Source organism: Perca fluviatilis, chromosome 10 (genome assembly GCF_010015445.1).
Source record: "Perca fluviatilis chromosome 10, GENO_Pfluv_1.0, whole genome shotgun sequence".
NCBI classification, from domain to species: domain Eukaryota; kingdom Metazoa; phylum Chordata; class Actinopteri; order Perciformes; family Percidae; genus Perca; species Perca fluviatilis.
In genome coordinates, this window is record NC_053121.1 from 25826791 (window position 1) to 25845934 (window position 19144).

A 19144-nucleotide genomic window follows, 5' to 3' on the forward strand; every position below is an offset into this window, starting at 1 on the left:
ACATGCAATGTATGCAATTATATTAAGAATAGTGTTAATGTTACTAAGGTAGGTTCCATAAAACTTGAATTAGAAATGTATTTTTTGTATAAAGGTTACATATTAATATAAATGTACTTTTGATACCTGAAAGGGATTTATATACTTTTGATACTTAAGAGAAGAAATTTAAGAACGGTTGTACAACTGAATAGAGATTTAGATATTTCAATATGGGTTAACTGAAATATTACCTCATTTTATTTTCATTGTAGCCTAAGCAATTGATTTTATTACTGAATAGTAATTGAGAGAACTGATTATCTACAGGTGAAGGAGGTGGAGATTTAGAAGCGCTACACATGGGAGGTCCGGTCCACAGAGGGATATTGGATCACATTGATTCTTCAGATCCCAGAGTCTTCCAGGGGTTACAGATTCCCAGTTCAGTTGGCTGGGTGGCGAGCTACAGGATCAAGACTCAGAACTTATACGGATTGCCCTGGATTCCTTCTTCATGGTGGTAGGACAAACAGAAACCAAACTCATATGGGCCCCAACATTGAACATCTCTGAACTCTTGTCATCAAAGAACAATTAAGCTCATATAACTGAAAAGGGTTTCTTTTATGTGCTCACTTTATTATTTTAGTTGTTATTTTTCATACCTGTGTTTATCTGTATATGTGTATGCCATGTTTCTGTGTATATTAATACACTTCTCAAACTTTATCCTGGTTTCCTAGTCTCTTTATTGATGTTCAATTTTCTGGCTCTTAACAATCTAGTTTTATTCTGGTTCTTTTCCAAATTCACATTGATATCAACTACATAACACTACTACGAGCTATTTCATAAATGTACATTCTTACTACATCATAATAAGGGTTACAAATACTTTATTTACTTGTATTTCTGTTGCATCTGCTAGCCTTTGCAACTCATTTATAAATGCTTTGTAAAGCATAGCAAGTCCTCACTTTAGATGGGCTCACGCCATGTAGTCAACTAATCAGTAGTAACTCGTGAGTTAATCATGGATTGATGTGTTGGTAAGTGCTTGTTAAAGATGCATTAACACGCTAACTATCCGTAGGCATATTTCTGAAGGCATGTCCGAATAGAACAATACATGTGTGTGTCCAGGTTCTGTTAGCCTTTGGAACTCATCTATAAATGCTTTGTAAAGCATAGAAAGTACTCACTTTAGATGGGCTCACACAATATAATTAACTAACCAGTAGTAACTCATGAGTTAATCATGGATTACATTATTGGTAAGTATTTGTAACAAATAACCCAGCTATTAGTTTAGGCCTTTTTCTAAATCATAAAATTTTATTTAAGACATGAACAAATGTAGGTCTAGATAGTCTGTTAATCATTAACTTCCTAGTTTTAATAACCGTTTACGTTCCTGAGTACCTAGTTGATAATGGTAAAATTACTTAATTTACAAATGGTTAATGCATCATGTAGGGATTATTAAAAAATATACTGATAAACCTTTTACATGGGCTTACTTACTATGGACCAACCATTTACTAACTGTATTTACAAATGCTTTACTGATTAGAATGAATGTCGGAACTATGCTTTACAAATGATAAACAAATAAATTACTAATAGTTTGTAGATAGTTTACAAAGGGAAAATTATTTAATTTACCAATGTTTTTTGCAATACTTAGAAAGTGTCAAACTTCTATTTATAAACATAATTTTCGAGAGCCTTATTTACTATGAACAAACCATTTATGAGTGTGTATACAAATGCTTTATTCTTGAGAATTAACATAGGAGCAATACTTTACAAATGATGAACAAAGCATTTAGCAATAGTTAGAAACTGGTTTATAATGGGAAGATTATTTCATTTACAAATGGTTGTTTCATTATTTGTTAAGTATAAATCATGTACTTACAAACATATTTTTCCAGATAGGCTTATTTACTATGAACAAACCATTTATAACTATGTGAACAAATGCTTTACTGATGATGAATTATGTAAGAACAATTAATTAATAATGATGAACAAACCATTAACTAATAGGCTTGTTTACTATGAACAAACCATTTATAACTGTGTGAACAAATACTTTACTCATGATGAACTATGTATGAACAATTAATAAGTAATAATGAACAAACCATTAACTAATAGTTAACTAATGCTTAATAAATGATGAATATGGATAGTTATTATAAAGTGCTACCCATGACTTTTTTATGACTTTTTCGACATACCATACTATGACTTTTTTTTCCCGAAATTACTATCCTATGACTTTTTAGGACTTTTTTCAACAAATTATACTACTATTGTTCTTGTTTTTCGAGTTACTAGACTATTTAACAATAGTTGTACTTTTTTTTTTTTTTTTTTTTTTTTTTTTTTTTTTTTTTTTTTTTTTTTTTTTTTTTTTTTTTTTTTTTTTTTTTTTTTTTTTTTTTTTTTTTATCTATACTATGACTTTTTTCAACATATTATACTATGACTTTTTATGACTTTTTTTGACATACTATACTATGACTTTTTATGACTTTTTTCAACATACTATACTATGACTTTTTTCAACATACTATATTATGACTCTTTTTGATATACTGTACCATGACTTTTTTTAACATACAATACTATGATTTTACAATGGCTTTCTTTGACATAGTATGCTGTGACTTTTTATGACTTTTTTCAACATACTGTACTATGACTTTTGACTTTTTTCAACATAATATACTATGACTTTTTATGACTTTTTTGACATAATATACTATGACTTTTTTAAACATACTATACTATGACTTTTTATGACTTTTTTCACATACTATCATATCAGTTTTTTCGACATACTATACTATGACTTTTTTTGACATACTATACTATGACTTTTTTTGACATACTATGCTATGACTTTTTTATTACTTTTTTGACATACTATACTATGACGTTTTATGACTTTTTTATGACATACTATGACGTTTTATGACTTTTTTCGACATACTATACTATGACTTTTCATGACATACTATACTATGACTTTTTTATGACATACTAATGACTTTTTATGACTATTTTATGGCACACTATGCTATGACTTATTACATACTATACCATGACTTTTTTATGACTTTTTCGACATACCATACTATAACTTGTTTTTCAAAATTACTATCCTATGACTTTTTATTACTTTTTTCCACATACTATCATATCACTTTTTTCCACATACTATACTATGACTTTTTAAAGACATACTATACTATGACTATTTTGAAATACTATACTAAGACTTTTTATGACTTTTTTTGACATACTATGCTATGACGTTTTTATGACTTTTTTTCGACATACTATACTATGACTTCTTTATGACTTCTTTTGATATACTGTACTATGACTTTTTTCGACATACAGTACAGGCCAAAAGTTTGGACTCACCTTCTCATTCAATGTATTTTATTTTCATGACTATTTACATTGTAAATTCTCACTGAAGGCATCAAAACTATGAATGAACACATATGGAATTATGTACTTAACAAAAAAAGTGTGAAATAACTGAAAACGTGTCTTATATTTTAGATTCCTCAAAGTAGCCACTCTGCTTTTTTTGATAACTCTGCAAACCCTTGGTGTTCTCTCAATGAGCTTCATGAGGTAGTCACCTGAAATGGTTTTCACTTCACAGGTGTGCTTTGTCAGTGTTAATTAGTGGAATTTTTTCCCTTATTAATAAAAAAGCAAAGGGTGGCTACTTTGAAGAATCTAAAATATAAGACATGTTTTCAGTTATTTCCACCTTTTTTAATAAATAATTCATATTGTTCATTCATAGTTTTGATACCTTCAGTGAGAATACTAATATAAAAAAAAAAAGAAACAGAAAAAAAAAAAAAAAAATTTGAATGAGAAGGTTGTGTCCAAACCTGTTATCTTGACTTTTTTATGAATTTCTTTGACATACTATACTATGACTTTTTTCAACATATTATACTGTGACTTTTAATGACTTTTTCGACATATTGTACTATGACTTTTTTTCCACATAATATACTATAACTTTTTTTTCCTCATATTTTATTTATTTATTTATATTTTTTTCCTCTATGACGTTTTCATGATTTTTTTGGACATGCTATACTATGACTTTTTTTTACTTTTTTTACACATACTATTCTATTCTTACTACATCATAATAAGGGTTACAAATACTTTATTTACTTGTATTTCTGTTGCATCTGCTAGCCTTTGCAACTCATTTATAAATGCTTTGTAAAGCATAGCAAGTCCTCACTTTAGATGGGCTCACGCCATGTAGTCAACTAATCAGTAGTAACTCGTGAGTTAATCATGGATTGATGTGTTGGTAAGTGCTTGTTAAAGATGATTTTTTTCCACATACTATACTATGACTTTTTTGTGACTTTTTCCGACATACTATACTATGACTTTTTTCGACATACTGTATTATGACTTTTTATGCCTTTTTTCGACATACTGTACTATGAATTTTTATGACACTTTTATGACATACTATACTATGACTTTTAATGACATACTATTACTTTTTATGACCTTTTTCGACATACTATACTATGACTTTTTTTGACTTTTTTATGACATACCATACTATGACTTTTTTTTATGGCATGCTATACTATGACTTTTTATGACTTTTTCATGACATACTATATATGACATATGCCACTGGTGTAGTGGTATCATGCAAGATTCCCATTCTTGCGACCCGGGTTCGATTCCTGGACGGCGCGAGTGTTTGTGGTGTCAGTTTTCTTGGAATTTGGTTGCAAACCGGACGGTCGTCGGTTCAAGTCCCCATACAGACCAAAGTATGGTGGTGGACTGGTAGCTGGAAAGGTGCCAGTTTACCTCCTTGGCACTGCCAAGAACTCTTGAGCAAGGTACCGAATCCCCAACTGTTGAGAGCTGCAGCCCCTTCACTTTGAAATCTCTCCATGAGTGCATGTATAGGCACTGAGCATATGTGTGAATTTCAGGCCTGTGTGTACTGTGTATTCTAACAAAAGTGTGAAAAAATATTGTAATTTCCCTTGCGGGATAATAAAGAATAAATTATTGTTATTATGAATTTCATATGACATTTTGATGACATACTATACTATGACTTTTTGTGACATTTTTATGACATACTATACTATGACTTTTTTATGGCATACTCTACTTTGTCTTTTTGTGACATTTTTGTGACATACTACACTATGATTTTTTTCAACATACTGTACTATGAATTTTTATGACATACTATACTATGACTTTTCATGGCATACTGTACTATAACTTTTTATGACTTTTCATGACATACTATACTGTGACTTTTTATGACTTTTCATGACATACTATACTGTGACTTTTTATGACATACTATGACTTTTTATGACATATACTCACCTAAACAATTATTAGGAACACCCTACTACACCCCCTTTTGCCTTCAGAACTGCCTTAATTCTTCGTGGCATTGATTCAACAAGGTGCTGGAAGCATTCTTTAGAAATGATGGCCCATATTGATAGGATAGCATCTTGCAGTTGATGGAGATATGTGGGATGCACATCCAGGGCACGAAGCTCCGGTTCCACCACATCCCAAAGATGTTCTATTGGGTTGAGATCTGGTGACTGTGGGGGCCATGTTAGTACAGTGAACTCATTGTCATGTTCAAGAAACCAATTTGAAATGATTGGAGCTTTGTGAGATGGTGCATTATCCTGCTGGAAGTAGCCATCAGAGGATGGATACATGGTGGTCATAAAGGGATGGACATGGCCAGAAACAATGCTCAGGTAGGCTGTGGTATTTAAACGATGCCCAATTGGTACTAAGTGGCCTAAAGTGTGCCAAGAAAACATTCCCCACACCATTACACCACCAGCCTGCACAGTGGTAACAAGGCATGACGGATGCATGTTCTCATTCTGTTTACGCCAAATTCTGACTCTACCATCTGAATGTCTCAACAGAAATCGAGACTCATCAGACCAGGCAACAATTTTACAGTCTCCAACTGTCCAATTTTGGTGAGCTCGTGCAAATTGTAGCCTCATTTTCCTATTTTTAGTGGAGATGACGTGGGAGGTGTCTTCTGCTGGTGTAGCCCATCCGCCTCAAGGTTGTGCATGTTGTGGCTTCACAAATGCTTTACTGCATACCTCGGTTGTAACGAGTGGTTATTTGAGTCAAAGTTGATCTTCTATCAGCTGGAATCAGTCTGCCCATTCTCCTCTGACCTCCAGCATCAACAAGGCATTTTCGCCCAGAGGACTGCCGCATACTGGATGTTTTTCCTTTTTCAGACCATTCTTTGTAAACCCTAGAAATGGTTGTGTGTGAAAATCCCAGTAATCGAGCAGATTGTGAAATACTCAAACCAGCCTGTATGGCAACAACAACCATGCCATGCTCAAAGTTGCTTAGATCACCTTTCTTTCCCATTCTGACATTCAGTTTGGAGTTCAGGGGATTGTCTAGACCTGGATGACACCCTTAAATGCATTGAAGCAGCTGCCATGTGATTGGTTGATTAGATAATTGCATTAACGAGAAATCTTACAGATGTTCCTAATAATCCTTTAGGTGAGTGTATTATAATGACTTTTATGACATACTATACTATGACTGCTCAGTCTGTATGGAGTTTGGTTGGGAACCGGAGGGTCGCTGGTTCAAGTCCCCATACGGATATGGTGGTGGACTGGTAGCTGGAGAGGTGCCAGTTCACCTCCTTGGCACTGCCAAGTGCTCTTGAGCAATGCACTGAATCCCCAACTATGAGAGTTGCAGCCCCCTCATTTTGAAATCTCTCCATTGGTGCATGTATAGTTACTGAGCGTTGATTGTGTGTTGACTGTGTGTGTATTTCAGGCATGTGTGAACTGTGTATTCTTACAACAGAGTGAAAAAACAGTAATTTCCCTTGTGGGATTAATAAAGTATAAATTATTATTATTATGAATTTCCTATGACATTTTGATGACATACTATGACTTTTTTATGGCATACTATACTATGATTTTTCATATTTTTATGAAATACTATGAGTTTTTATGACTTTTTGACACACTATACTATGACTTTTTTCGACATACTATATACCATGACTTTTATGAATTTTTTTTCGACATACTATACTATGACTTTTTTCAAAATTCTGTACTACAACTTTTTTTTATCACTTTTCGACATAGTATACTATGACTTTTGTAGGAAATTTTTTTCGACATACTATACTATGACTTTTTTTAACTTTTCGACATACTATACTATGACTTTTGTAGGAATTTTTTTCGACATACTATACTATGACCTTTTATTACATGAAATACTATGACATTTTTATGACATACAATACTATGACTTTTTATGATATACTACACTATGACTTTTTCATAACATTTTTTAAGACATACTATACTATAACTTTTTATAACTTTTTTGTGACATTGTATACTATGCTTTTTTGTGACATTTTTATGACATAATATACTATGACTTTTCATGACACACTATACTATGACTCTTTAAGATGTAGAAGAATTATTGAATAGCAATGTTTTACATATGTTCTTTGGGCAGACTGATCTCATAAAGTGGCGTATGTATGCCATTTTGGCATGTTATCAAGACGCATAATCGCTTTTTTGCGTGTTTATCAACACCGTTTGGCCTCCATTGACCTACATTACGTGTGAATTATCGCTGTAGCGAGTAGTATGAAAGGACAGAAGTCCGCAGAGGGAGGTTGGTTGGGGTGGCAAATGGGTAAAACACAGTACTTTTACCCAGAAGAGTGGGGATCACGTCCCGCATGTGCCGTTTATCAACCATTTTATTTTTATTTTAAGCCTTCCCCAATGTTTCTTTCCTAAACCCAACCGTTTATTTTTTTCCTAAGCGTGTGACGTTGGTCACCGTCGTATTTTTGTCTCTTTTTTTTCGTGTTTTTGTCGTTTTTTTGTGTTACTAAAGCCTTTCCCAATGTTCTTTTCCTAAACCCAACCTTTGTTTTTTGTTTTGTTTTTTTCTACATGCGTGTGACGTTGTTCTCGTGATAGCATGGCACGTTCTCGCGATAACACGTGTATATATGTTTACATCCGCTGTATACAGCGTAGACATACACGTGGATAGCTCAAAATGCGTACAGATAACACGCCATTTGGCTTTAGGAAAGTGGCGTGTATGTTTACGCAAAGTCATGATGCCATGCTGTTTTTGGGTTGCACTTTACTTGAAGGTATCTATATAAGAGTGACATGACACTGTCATGAACGTGTCATAAACACTTTAAATAAGTCATAAACGTTTATGACATAACGCTTCATTTTAGTAAGTGTCATTTGGTTTTTGTCATGACAAGTTAGGGCTAGGGTTAGAGTTAGGCTTAGGGTTCATGTGTCACAACTCTGTCATGACAGTGTCATGTCACTCTTATGTAGATACCTTCAAGTAAAGTGTTACCGTTCTTTGTTGTAGTACCACAAGGATAATGCTGTGACACAGTATCCAGGTCTGTTATTTACTTTACAGTACATATTTGCTTTGTGACATGGATGTATTAGCAGTGTTTGACAAAATACTGGCGTCTTATCTTGCAAACTCAGTGACAAGTGATGCTGCATTGCAGTAGATGATCAGCTTAGTTGACATACTTTAATACAGACAACACTTAGCTGTTATGGCACACACACCTGCAAAACATTAGACGAGATTTTTTTTTCACAGACAAATTATATTGAGACCCATTTGCTCTGAATACACACGTGCATTTATCAAACTCTCATGTTCAAGTGCAAAGTTCTGCCTGAATAAGACTTTCTCCTCAGACAGAATTAGCTCAGGTAAGGAGGGAATCGTTACTGTCTGCTTTGTCTCATCTCCATAATTTTTGCGTATTCTCAAGTAGGTGGAAATGCAAAATGAAACATAATTATGTTGTACTCCTACTGACAACTGATCTGTCACCAGGCGCATTAGAAACATGTTTGTGCATAGCATGAAGAAAGAGGGTGGGAAGAGAAAGATAACTTGTGTGGGCCTGGCTCATCTCTCAGACTCTGACAAGGCTACTTACCTAGAGGTTGTAAAAAATAAAAACAGGATAAAATAAATAATGAATTAATACCTGCAAAATACACACAACTGCACCCCGAAGCTCATTAGGCGAACACACTTTCCGTATCTTATTCCTAGTTCTATCATCCCAACCAAGACAGATCTCTCACCTTTGGTACAAAGTGCAATTACAACAGACCAGACAAATATAGCATGGGGGTATAATCTTTCTGAATCACCTGGAAAGTCAAGAAGATAAAAAAGCCGCCCCCCTTATAGCTGCGATGCTTGTGCCTAGTAAGGAACTAGGTTGGCCTCTTTCAGCATGTTTACTTGCAGCCAAGTACAAATTAACCTCCCAAGATCAACAATAAACCTAATTAGAGTTGTGTTGTGCAGCACACATCTCTAAACACAGATCACAGCTTGTTGAGAGATGAATCTCCATCTGTCTGGCTGCACACTGGGAGGAGGAGAGAGTCAGAGAAGATCAGTCCCAAGATTCACAGAATGAAGCTTTGTGCGTTTCTCTGTGTGCACGTGCAGGAAGAGAGTGAGGCAGGCCCTTCTGCCTTTATTTTATGACATCATGATGCAGCAAGGAAGTGAGACATGGCACATGCAGGCCATTTATTTTTTGACGGGAAGTGTAACGCTAAGGGGCTAGGACAGGAACAGCTCTTCCCTGCCATTTGACACTCACTCCTGGGACTCAGGCAGCCAGACAGGAAGGAACACATAAGTGTGGAAGCAGGAGAGTCAATACATCTCAAATAGTGAAGCACACACATGCAGTTCAATTTTCCCACGTTTGCTACACTATAATACAAAAAATGGTCTCACATCTTAATTATAAACTCAGATTGCTTACAACAATCTGGCACAATGCTTGTTTTTTTTGGACTGTGTACAAGAGATGAAATCCACAGAAAATGTTTCCCTGGTTATTGTATTAAATCCTTCAGTATCAAATAATAAACAAATTATTGCATGTCTATGCTTTCTTTCCTTGTCCTCCAACTTGGACAGAGGAAATTTGTAGTGACAGGAGATTTTAAGGTCTGAAAAATCATTAAAAAGGGCAATTTATCTGGATATGTATTTTCAGACTCTGTAGTAATTTCCCGAACCTGCCATTGGACATGACAGCATTATCACTTTGCCTTTGACACTGTGCAAGATAAAGCAGTGGGGGCACCAAGGTCCAAATATGTTGCTTTTATAGGTAGGAGCTGTCCCATTCATCATATGCTTACACCTAGAGCTCTCTGTAATCCCTGTCCATAAATCAGCGAGGGGCAGGTATCTTCTGCACTGCCACAAAGTAAACTGAAGATGTGATTTTAGACCTGAGTATTTAGAAAGAATCAAAAGGTGCAGACTTAAGCGTTGATAAAGAAATACTTATACGTTTGAATAAGTAACTGCATAAAGACATAAATGCAAGACAAAAAGACAGTATCTTTCAGAAATCAGTTTATATAACAAAGTGGTTATTATTTAGTATCATATTCCAATACATGTTCTATGGAAGGACAGTGTGCATAACCATTTTGTTTTTTTCTTTTTCTTAAGGATACAAATAAACTTAAAATGTTAAAAATATAAATGTTTCTTAAGACAATAAAACATACTCAATGACAACTAGGAGGGTAGGCAGGGATATGGCAGCTAACACATCATGGTCGGACAGGATTTGTCAATAGTTATGAGCGTTGTTGATTCAGCCGCAATTGGTCTTCGACAAATCAATAGTAAGCACTCACAAAGTAGTAAAGAACTGGATATGTGGCAGCTGAAACTATTTACCAAAAGAAATACTTTCCAAATAGTTCACTCTGTTAGTGGCAATGTCATATTCAAACATCTCCAACAACTCTTCCTCTGCCTGAGCCGAAATATCTTGTGAGGTAAAGTGCAGTCATTAAGTGTAAATTAGATTGCAAACGTTTCTTTTAATTAAAGCGCTTGCCACCAATCACCACCAAAATGGCACCTTTTACAGTTTTTTTGATAAATCTTTCATACCCCTGCCTCCTCATTCTTACAAGTTACAAAGTCATATCACCGGTTCAGGTTTGTTAGTCACAAGCTCAAAGACAATGGGATTATTGGCTAAAACACATAGAGGCTTTTTTTTTCTTTTTCTCCACACTAAAATGATGGAACAATTCAGGTTCTTTGACCCAAAACACTCCTGCTATTTTTCTATATAAATACATAATTATGAGTATCCTAAAATATGGTAAGGGGGGGGGGGGTACAACAATCACTTACAGGGACAATAAAGAATGTTGTCATTGTAGAAGTTTCTCTTATAACTGAAAATTGTCTGCTCTGCTTTTATTAATATAAATAATATTACCGTTCATGTTTTTTTCAGTCACTGCTTTCCAGACATTTTATCAATTGAAATGGCAACAAACCTAAAGTTTTATGATGCATTTTTCCTATTCAGTTGTCAACTGTTCATAGTGATCACTGTTGCAAGAAAGATGCGTGATCTGAAACTTCTACAATTGCTAACACCCTAGCTCTTAGCTTATTACGTTCTACAAAGGCATCATCACAAAATGTGTTTTTTTTACTCCAAATAAATTACAAGATTTGAGTGTTTTTGATAAGAAATACCACATGACTATCAATTTGTAATTGCATCAAAATCTACTTTGATTGGATCAGTCTATTAAACAAGTTAAAATAAAATTTTAAAAAATCTAGTTTTTATGGCTGTACAATCTTTCGCATACATTGACAAAAAGATACCTGCAGTCTCTTTGATATACAAAAAAAGTAAAAATACATGATTTTCTATCATTGTATGTGGAGAACTGCGTTTTCCCTAAACAAAAAAAAAGTTGGCACATAAAAAGAAATCTGATTTGAATTTTATCAAGGTAATATTTTAAGTCAAATTGTCAACCACAAATCAATGGTTGTTTTGGCATGTACAGTATCCAATCAGAAAAACAACAATTAATGTCACAGCAGACACTGGTATTCTTGGAGAACTGCTAATCAATACTTTACTAAACTGTACAGGCGTGGTGGTGTTGAGGACAGAGGGCAAGTTGGGATTAGAAAAAGGAAATCACTGCCTTTGATGGCACATCTCTATCTCTGCTGTATACGACACACCCTTGAAACTCCTATCCACGCAGATTCCCTTATGCGGAAACCTCTGTGCGACTGCTCAAACCTTATGTTCGCAGAAGAATTATTGTCTTCTTAAATATGCAGACTTCTCGGAGCATTGTGGATGCACCTTGAGCCGAGATGATGTGTAAAATTGCATTTTTAGAAGCATGCAGGCAGGGAGAGGAGGCATCATGAAACAGACACATCACAAGCAGCACTGGCAGATTTGTTTAAATGAAAAATCTCCATCTATACAGCCCAGGAGTCAAGCACACTGAATCCTATTCCGCCTGGGTTCCTGTTCCGATTACTGAGCTAGTATGGCACACACACACACACACACACACACACACACACACACACACACACACACACACACACACACACACACACACACACACACACACACACACACACACACACACACACACACACACACACACAAAAAGCCTAAAGCAGAGCTATGGTACTGAAGTAACTTGTGGTGTGGTAAAAAGGGTCACTTACAGTATGCTTTTAGTGCTGGCGAATTGTAGGGCGTTTGGAGACTCACTTACTAAGACAAGCATCATTTTTGTCTTCTGTGCCCCTTAGTCTAATACTATAGTCATGCTCACTCCATGTGGATTCAATGGTTGTTTTTAGTAGCATCTGCTTACAGTTTAGGGCAGTGAGGGAACAGGGCTGCCCTAGGCATGAATATATGAATACATAGTTCACGTGAAGTAACTGTGACAGTGGGTCCTTACAGAGGAACAAAGCTTACAGCAAAGTTTTAAATATTTTGTACACAAACTCCAAGCATTAGGTGTTTGTTTTGATGCTGAACGGTATGGACAAAATACGTCCTGTGTTTCATATAAGTCTGAAAACATTTTGCCCATTAAAATCTCAGCTGTGATTTCTTTTAAAGCAGCTTAGCCCTATTTATATTAATTACATGTCTGTTCGAATGGTAAAATATGAACAAAATGTGTTCATATGACACTATGTTTAACATGACCTTATTTTTGTTTAATATTTTTGAAAATGGGGAAAAAATAAAAAAAAATAATTGCTGTGGGATTTTTAAGTAGAGTGACGTTTTAACCATTGGTCTCCAAACAGAGGTCATTACTGGACTTCTTTTTAGAGCCTTCGTATAAAGAAAAATAAATACACCAATTGAAATAGATTAATATATAAAACGTTGTTATACCTTTGTACAATCAACCTTCCCCCACTGAAAACCTGTATGACTGCAGAAAAGGTCAGAGGGTCGTGTTAGCGCCTCTCGGCAGTTATATGCATTTAGAAATGTGTCAGTCTCTCACGTTAACAGCAAAAGCGACCTTGGGACAGAGATCAGCACCCGAAGGCATTGGTTAGATATTACACAACTAAAAATAAAATGCATCCTGTCAAAATGAAGATTACAGTTTCTAGATCCATGAGTCAGATGCTCTGAAATATCAGCGCAGACAGGGGCCAGGGTCTTGTTGCTTTGTGGGATATGTAATAAAATTAAATGATTCATGTGGACTCTTTGTACATTTACTAGTAAAAACTGTCTTGATGTTGGTTGAAGGAGGGATTGACAGAAAAAAAAACCCATCTTAAGCAACCCTTTCCTTTTCCATGAAAAGTTCAGAGACTTATTGAAGAAAACGTCAGCAGGTTGTTGGCTTGCCAACATGGGTGTTGAATCCCCGTCTTGCATATTAAGGACAGCTGGCCTGCTGCCCCTTTGCTGAATCTACTGTGTGGCAAAATGTCTATTATCAAAACACTGCATGCTTTGTGTCAAAACTGAATGTGAACTGTAGTGATTTCCAAGCAAAGAAAACCTTTCTTTAAAAACAGCAGCAGCCTTTTTTTTTGTTTTATAAATCCAGACCATCTAGAGAGGACATGAACATTTAGAGTGATGGGAAAGTGTTGAATAAATATGTAAGGCGTCAGATGAACAGCATGAAAATTAAATGTCTGTGTGATATACTGTAGATGCTTCAGTTCTGTGTGGATTCTTTATGCATTTTTGTTCCATACTTGTTGCTGTGTGTGTGTGTGTGTGTGTGTGCGCGCGCTACAGTGATTGGTGGTCTGTCCCTCCTTCAGATGTCTTCCAGTTCTCCACCTCGCAGGCCTCTTTGGCACTTATCTAGCGTCTTGTGGTAGGCGCGGGCGATCATCGAGCTTGGTGGTTTGTGTTGTGGCGTGAACGAGACCTTTCCAGGACTGCGCGGCGGTTGTCTGTTCAGAAAAAGAAAAGAAAAAGAGTAAGACTGAGAAAGAACAAGAACGTGTTGTTACATTGATCCATACTGGCACGCAAGAGCTTAACTAAATGAAAGGCTGTATAGAGAAACTATGGGAGGCAGAGAAAAAAGATGGAGTAGGAGAGAAGAAACAACATGAGACAAATCCAGGCTGATTGAGAGCGGAGCAGCAGGGGAGGATGGAGAAACAGAAGAAGCTGCTGGAGTTAAGGTGCTTGTGTCTGGTGTCATAGTAACTCCATTCAGCTCCTGATCCAGGCTTCCACTCAAGAACCCCTCAACTCCTTTCAGAAGCAGCATATGCACAAAGGACAATGTAAATGCACACATGCAGGCACACTCACAGTTAAACAAGTGGGGACTGAAGAGTAATAAGACTTCATGTATGGTGAAGACAGGTAAAGAACAATGACTGCAAGTCTTGTTTGTGTTATGCAGTCATTTGGCCAGATTCTGAAACATGTAAAGCCCAGTTCACATCAAAGATTTGCGACGAGACAAAACAGTTTCAGAACGTTGCAAGGAAAAGATGCAGCGGTCTGAACTTGCCCGTCTCAGCCCGACTTGTCAGCTGATGGCGTCGCCTGCGACTCAGCTTGTCAAGTCGCCAGCGGCTGGCTTTAGAACATTAGGGACGCCACCTGTTTCAACAACCAATGGCAAATTCATCTACAAACTATAGAAATAAAATGATCCATAATCCATTTTTATTTCTATGTGACAAACTGTCAACTGGTCAAAATGGCCGAGTTTTAGACAAGCGCAGTATCCAGCAATCTTAGAAAGTGACTGAAGCCAGTTAAATAAAAAGTAGTTTTGGCTATTTTATCACTACTAGAAATTGCAACTGTAGCAAGTTTCTCACTATCACTATGCTCATTCATATTTTAAGACGCTACAAATTATATCCAGCTACAAAACAGCCTGAAAAGTCGGAACTAGAAGACAATCACTTCTCTTTTTTATCGCACTAAAATCATCTCAACATAGACAATCATTTCTCTTTTTTTTATTGCACTATTTGCACATTAACGCTGTACATTTCATATTTTATATATTATATATTTGTTTTTATTATATATGTTTAAAGTATTATATATGTTGTTTTTATTGTTTGGAGTGGTAATGAAAATAATTTCCCCCTGGGATTATTAAAGTATTTCTATTCTGATTCTGAACTAGGCTGTCAGATACCAAGCTATGATTTGAAAATGCTAATATGAACAAAAAACAGATTGAATTAAATCAGAAGTAAACAATAAAAGTTTAAAGTGGCTGCTATACACCTGGTGATTAGTGGCAGTAAAGAGCACTTTGGGTTTTCTCAGTTGCCAGTTCTATGACAGAGTCATACAAACACTGCCTCCCATGCTATCCAACCATGTCTGCCCAGAAATGCCCATGGCAACCGCCGGGCAGCCAGGTGGCAGGTGGGGCTGGACAGAACCAGGAAGCATAGCCATGGAGATGACTGCAAGCACACCCACACAGGACTCCCTGGTGTTTCCAAGCATGCCGCCACCACTATGCCCATTACTCAGTGCCAGCTGTAGGGTGCCAGGCGTCCCGGGCTGGGTGTTGTTTAATGGCACTTGCTCCATCCATCATGTCAGGTAATGAGCTGAGAGTGACTGTGATGGCTAGGAACACATTCACGAGCATGTGCACGCATGTGCATGCACACAATCACAGTAGAGAACAGAAAGCACTCCTTCGGATTGGATACAAGGCATCATGCAGATGGTGCACAGGAGGTGAGAGCGAGAAAGGAAGTAAAGAGGGAGGGAAGGAACAGAGAGCGAAAGGAAGACAGATCGAGATGTTAAGAAAAAAACAAAAACGTTCTGCTTCCTTCAGTTTAACATACATTCATATATAGCAGGTAATCGTTAAAGCTAATATTCCGGCAGCATATCCAAAAACATCATCACTACTTATCCATGCACTCATTTGTATATCCTGTAAACCGGACTTATACAATCTTTTTCTATTCAAAACAAACATAGTATGAAAAAAAAAGAAAAAGAAACAGGGACAGAATTGAAAAGAAAAAAAGTAGATCATACACTATTCATCCCTGCCAATCATTTGCAAGCCCAATTGCTGTAACCTCATTTCTGGGCAAGCAGTCCCCTTTAACCCTCAGCATAAAAAAAAAACAGAGCTGGGAGAATACAGACCCTCTAATGTCTCTAATGCTGGCTCTTCTTGGGCTACATTGATTACTGTAAACAGGATGGGAAGAAAATACAGCAGAAAGGATAAAAAAAAGAGCATACCATGCAAAAAGAATTACCATGAATGAATTGGGAGAGAAATAAAATCATAAAAGAAAAACTGGAACAATCCACAAACAGATCTATAAAAACGGGTGGGTTTGAATAAAGGCTGCACTAATACTATTTTTTCAACAAGTACAACAATATAAACACATTACATACAGAATACCCACCATTAAATCAACCTTTTAAAACAGTTTCTCTTTTTCATTGAAATATAACACTCTGTGGTTTGTATCAAGTGATTTGATTACAGTAAACTATAACCGGCCTACATTGCTATCAACCCTATGCACTAATACTGTGCATTAACAAGATCACACAGTTGTTGTTGTTGTCTTTGCTATTTGAAGAGGCAGCCATTTGTGTGCTGTGTAAAGTGAAAACAATGCAGACCATCAGGGTGACCACTTGATGAAACCACACATAAACATGTATAGCAGGCTGCTTTTTGTGGACTAACAAATGTAGAGTACCCTTTTGGGGGCTGCCTAAATACATGGGAAAGCTTTCGTCAATCACTTCACAATATGGGAGAAAAACTTCCAGCAAAATGCATCTCCCATCAGAGAATCCTTGAATGGATATCTATTGGCTTCTCATAAAGACTTTTCTGTTTCTATCTTCAGGTGCATACAAGCCCATCTTTTCCAACCCCACATCAATCTACCACAACAATTGAACAAACAGCAGCGATTTCTACTGGGAGAGAAACATTACTACTAGCCTCTACTGAATTGAATGCTTTAAAAGCACGCGTGCGCACACGCACACACACATACAGAGACTGGGGGATAGGAGGAGAGAGCTACACAAAAGACAAACTCTACGGTTATTTGGAGCACTGATTGCAACTCTTTTTACTTGCATTGGCTTTGATGACTTCTTTACCTGCTTCTCCCAGCGGCAACATCTTTCCGAGTTACAGTAGGCACGACACAGAGGTGCACAAGAACAGGAGAAGAAAATGACAAAAGAAGAGCAGGTATTCCATGTTACAGCAGGGAGATGTTTGCATATCAGAGCTTAATTAAATGCTGGCACCGTTTCTCAAAATGTTACTAAATGCACTGAGGATTTCAATGTGGGTGGGCAGATGGAGGGGGAAGTTACACCCCCCACACACACACACACACACTATCTCTTTCTCTGTCTCACATAAAGAAGGAAATACATTGTTGCTTAAGTGTTCAAGCGGTGCACAGAAAAATGGCTCAATGCATTGCTTTGAGGAAGTCACACACACACACACACACACACACACACACACACACACACACACACACACACACACACACACACACACACACACACACCCTTGCATGTATATCATGATGATCCCTGCCACATGGGAGAGGCTCTGAATAAGACAAGGGTAACAGGAGGAGGAGAGGATGCCAAGATTACTAAACAGCTAAAGCAGAGGCCTTAAGCTGGCGCAGTCAACTCCAACCTTCTCCTGACTGTTTGGAGGGCCTCCAGTGAGATGTAATTTCATGTTATGATAGAGCCGCAGTTTTCCCAGTGGATTCCTCAAAAGAGATTAAATATCATAATGACTATTGTGTTACTGTCATCTTTGGCTAATTACATGGAATTACATCATGATAAGGCTCTATGATCCGCAAAAGAAGGAAAAGCTGCCAGTCATCCATCAAACGCTTTCAGCATGGGACACTTTGAAGAATTGTCTCCCAGTGGCCAATGTAAACAGGAAGACTTTTGGAGGGATTATGCAATGTTAGTTAAATATCGTCTGGGTAGCATCAGACCCTGGGCCAACATCTAAACATGGTACTCACATTCATCAAGGCCACAATAACAAGGTCAGGCTCACATAATCACCCATTATGTGTGTAAATAGCTGCAGCAGGCAAACAGGATGCATCATAAGGCATGACTGGAGCTGCATCTATTTCAGAATATCTTTGCAAATCATGCGTTCACTGTATTTTGTGCTAAACAAGTGAGGAACAACATTATTTCTCTGACATGTCACTGCCTTTGTCTCTCTCAGAGTCGCTCCGCACTTCATATTTTGATGAGATAAAACATAATAAAGGTGATTAAATCTACGCTCGCTGCGCATCAACACGTTGTGTTTGCTTCTCTGTCGGAAAGGGAGAGCGTCTGCAGCACTAGCAACAGCAACAGCCGCAACCTTCTATCACCTCTTTTCATCTCCTGCACCTCCCTTTTGCCTTCCCCTCTGCCAGCCTCCAAGCTACAGAGTAATGGAACTCCCTACACAGAAACAAGATACGATGTATAAATGGGATGCAGAGGGAGAGAAGCTATTTCTTCCTACTGAAAGTTATGGGCTGGGTATCGCAAAACTACAGTCGTGGCAAACACAGCCCCTCATTCACTGGTAAGAGTAATCACCCCACA

At 36.8% G+C, this 19144-nt stretch overlaps 1 protein-coding gene across 1 annotated transcript in view; it reads right to left on the reverse strand.

The window, feature by feature from the left end:
• Positions 1–10539: 10539 nt before the first annotated feature.
• diaph2 (diaphanous-related formin 2) overlaps positions 10540–19144 on the reverse strand; it is a 420870-nt gene continuing 412265 nt past the window's right edge. Inside the window, 2 exon segments of the mRNA XM_039812941.1 lie at positions 10540–14448; positions 17645–17666. Of these exon segments, the coding sequence (XP_039668875.1) occupies positions 14310–14448; positions 17645–17666 (161 nt within the window). The 3' untranslated portion in view covers positions 10540–14309.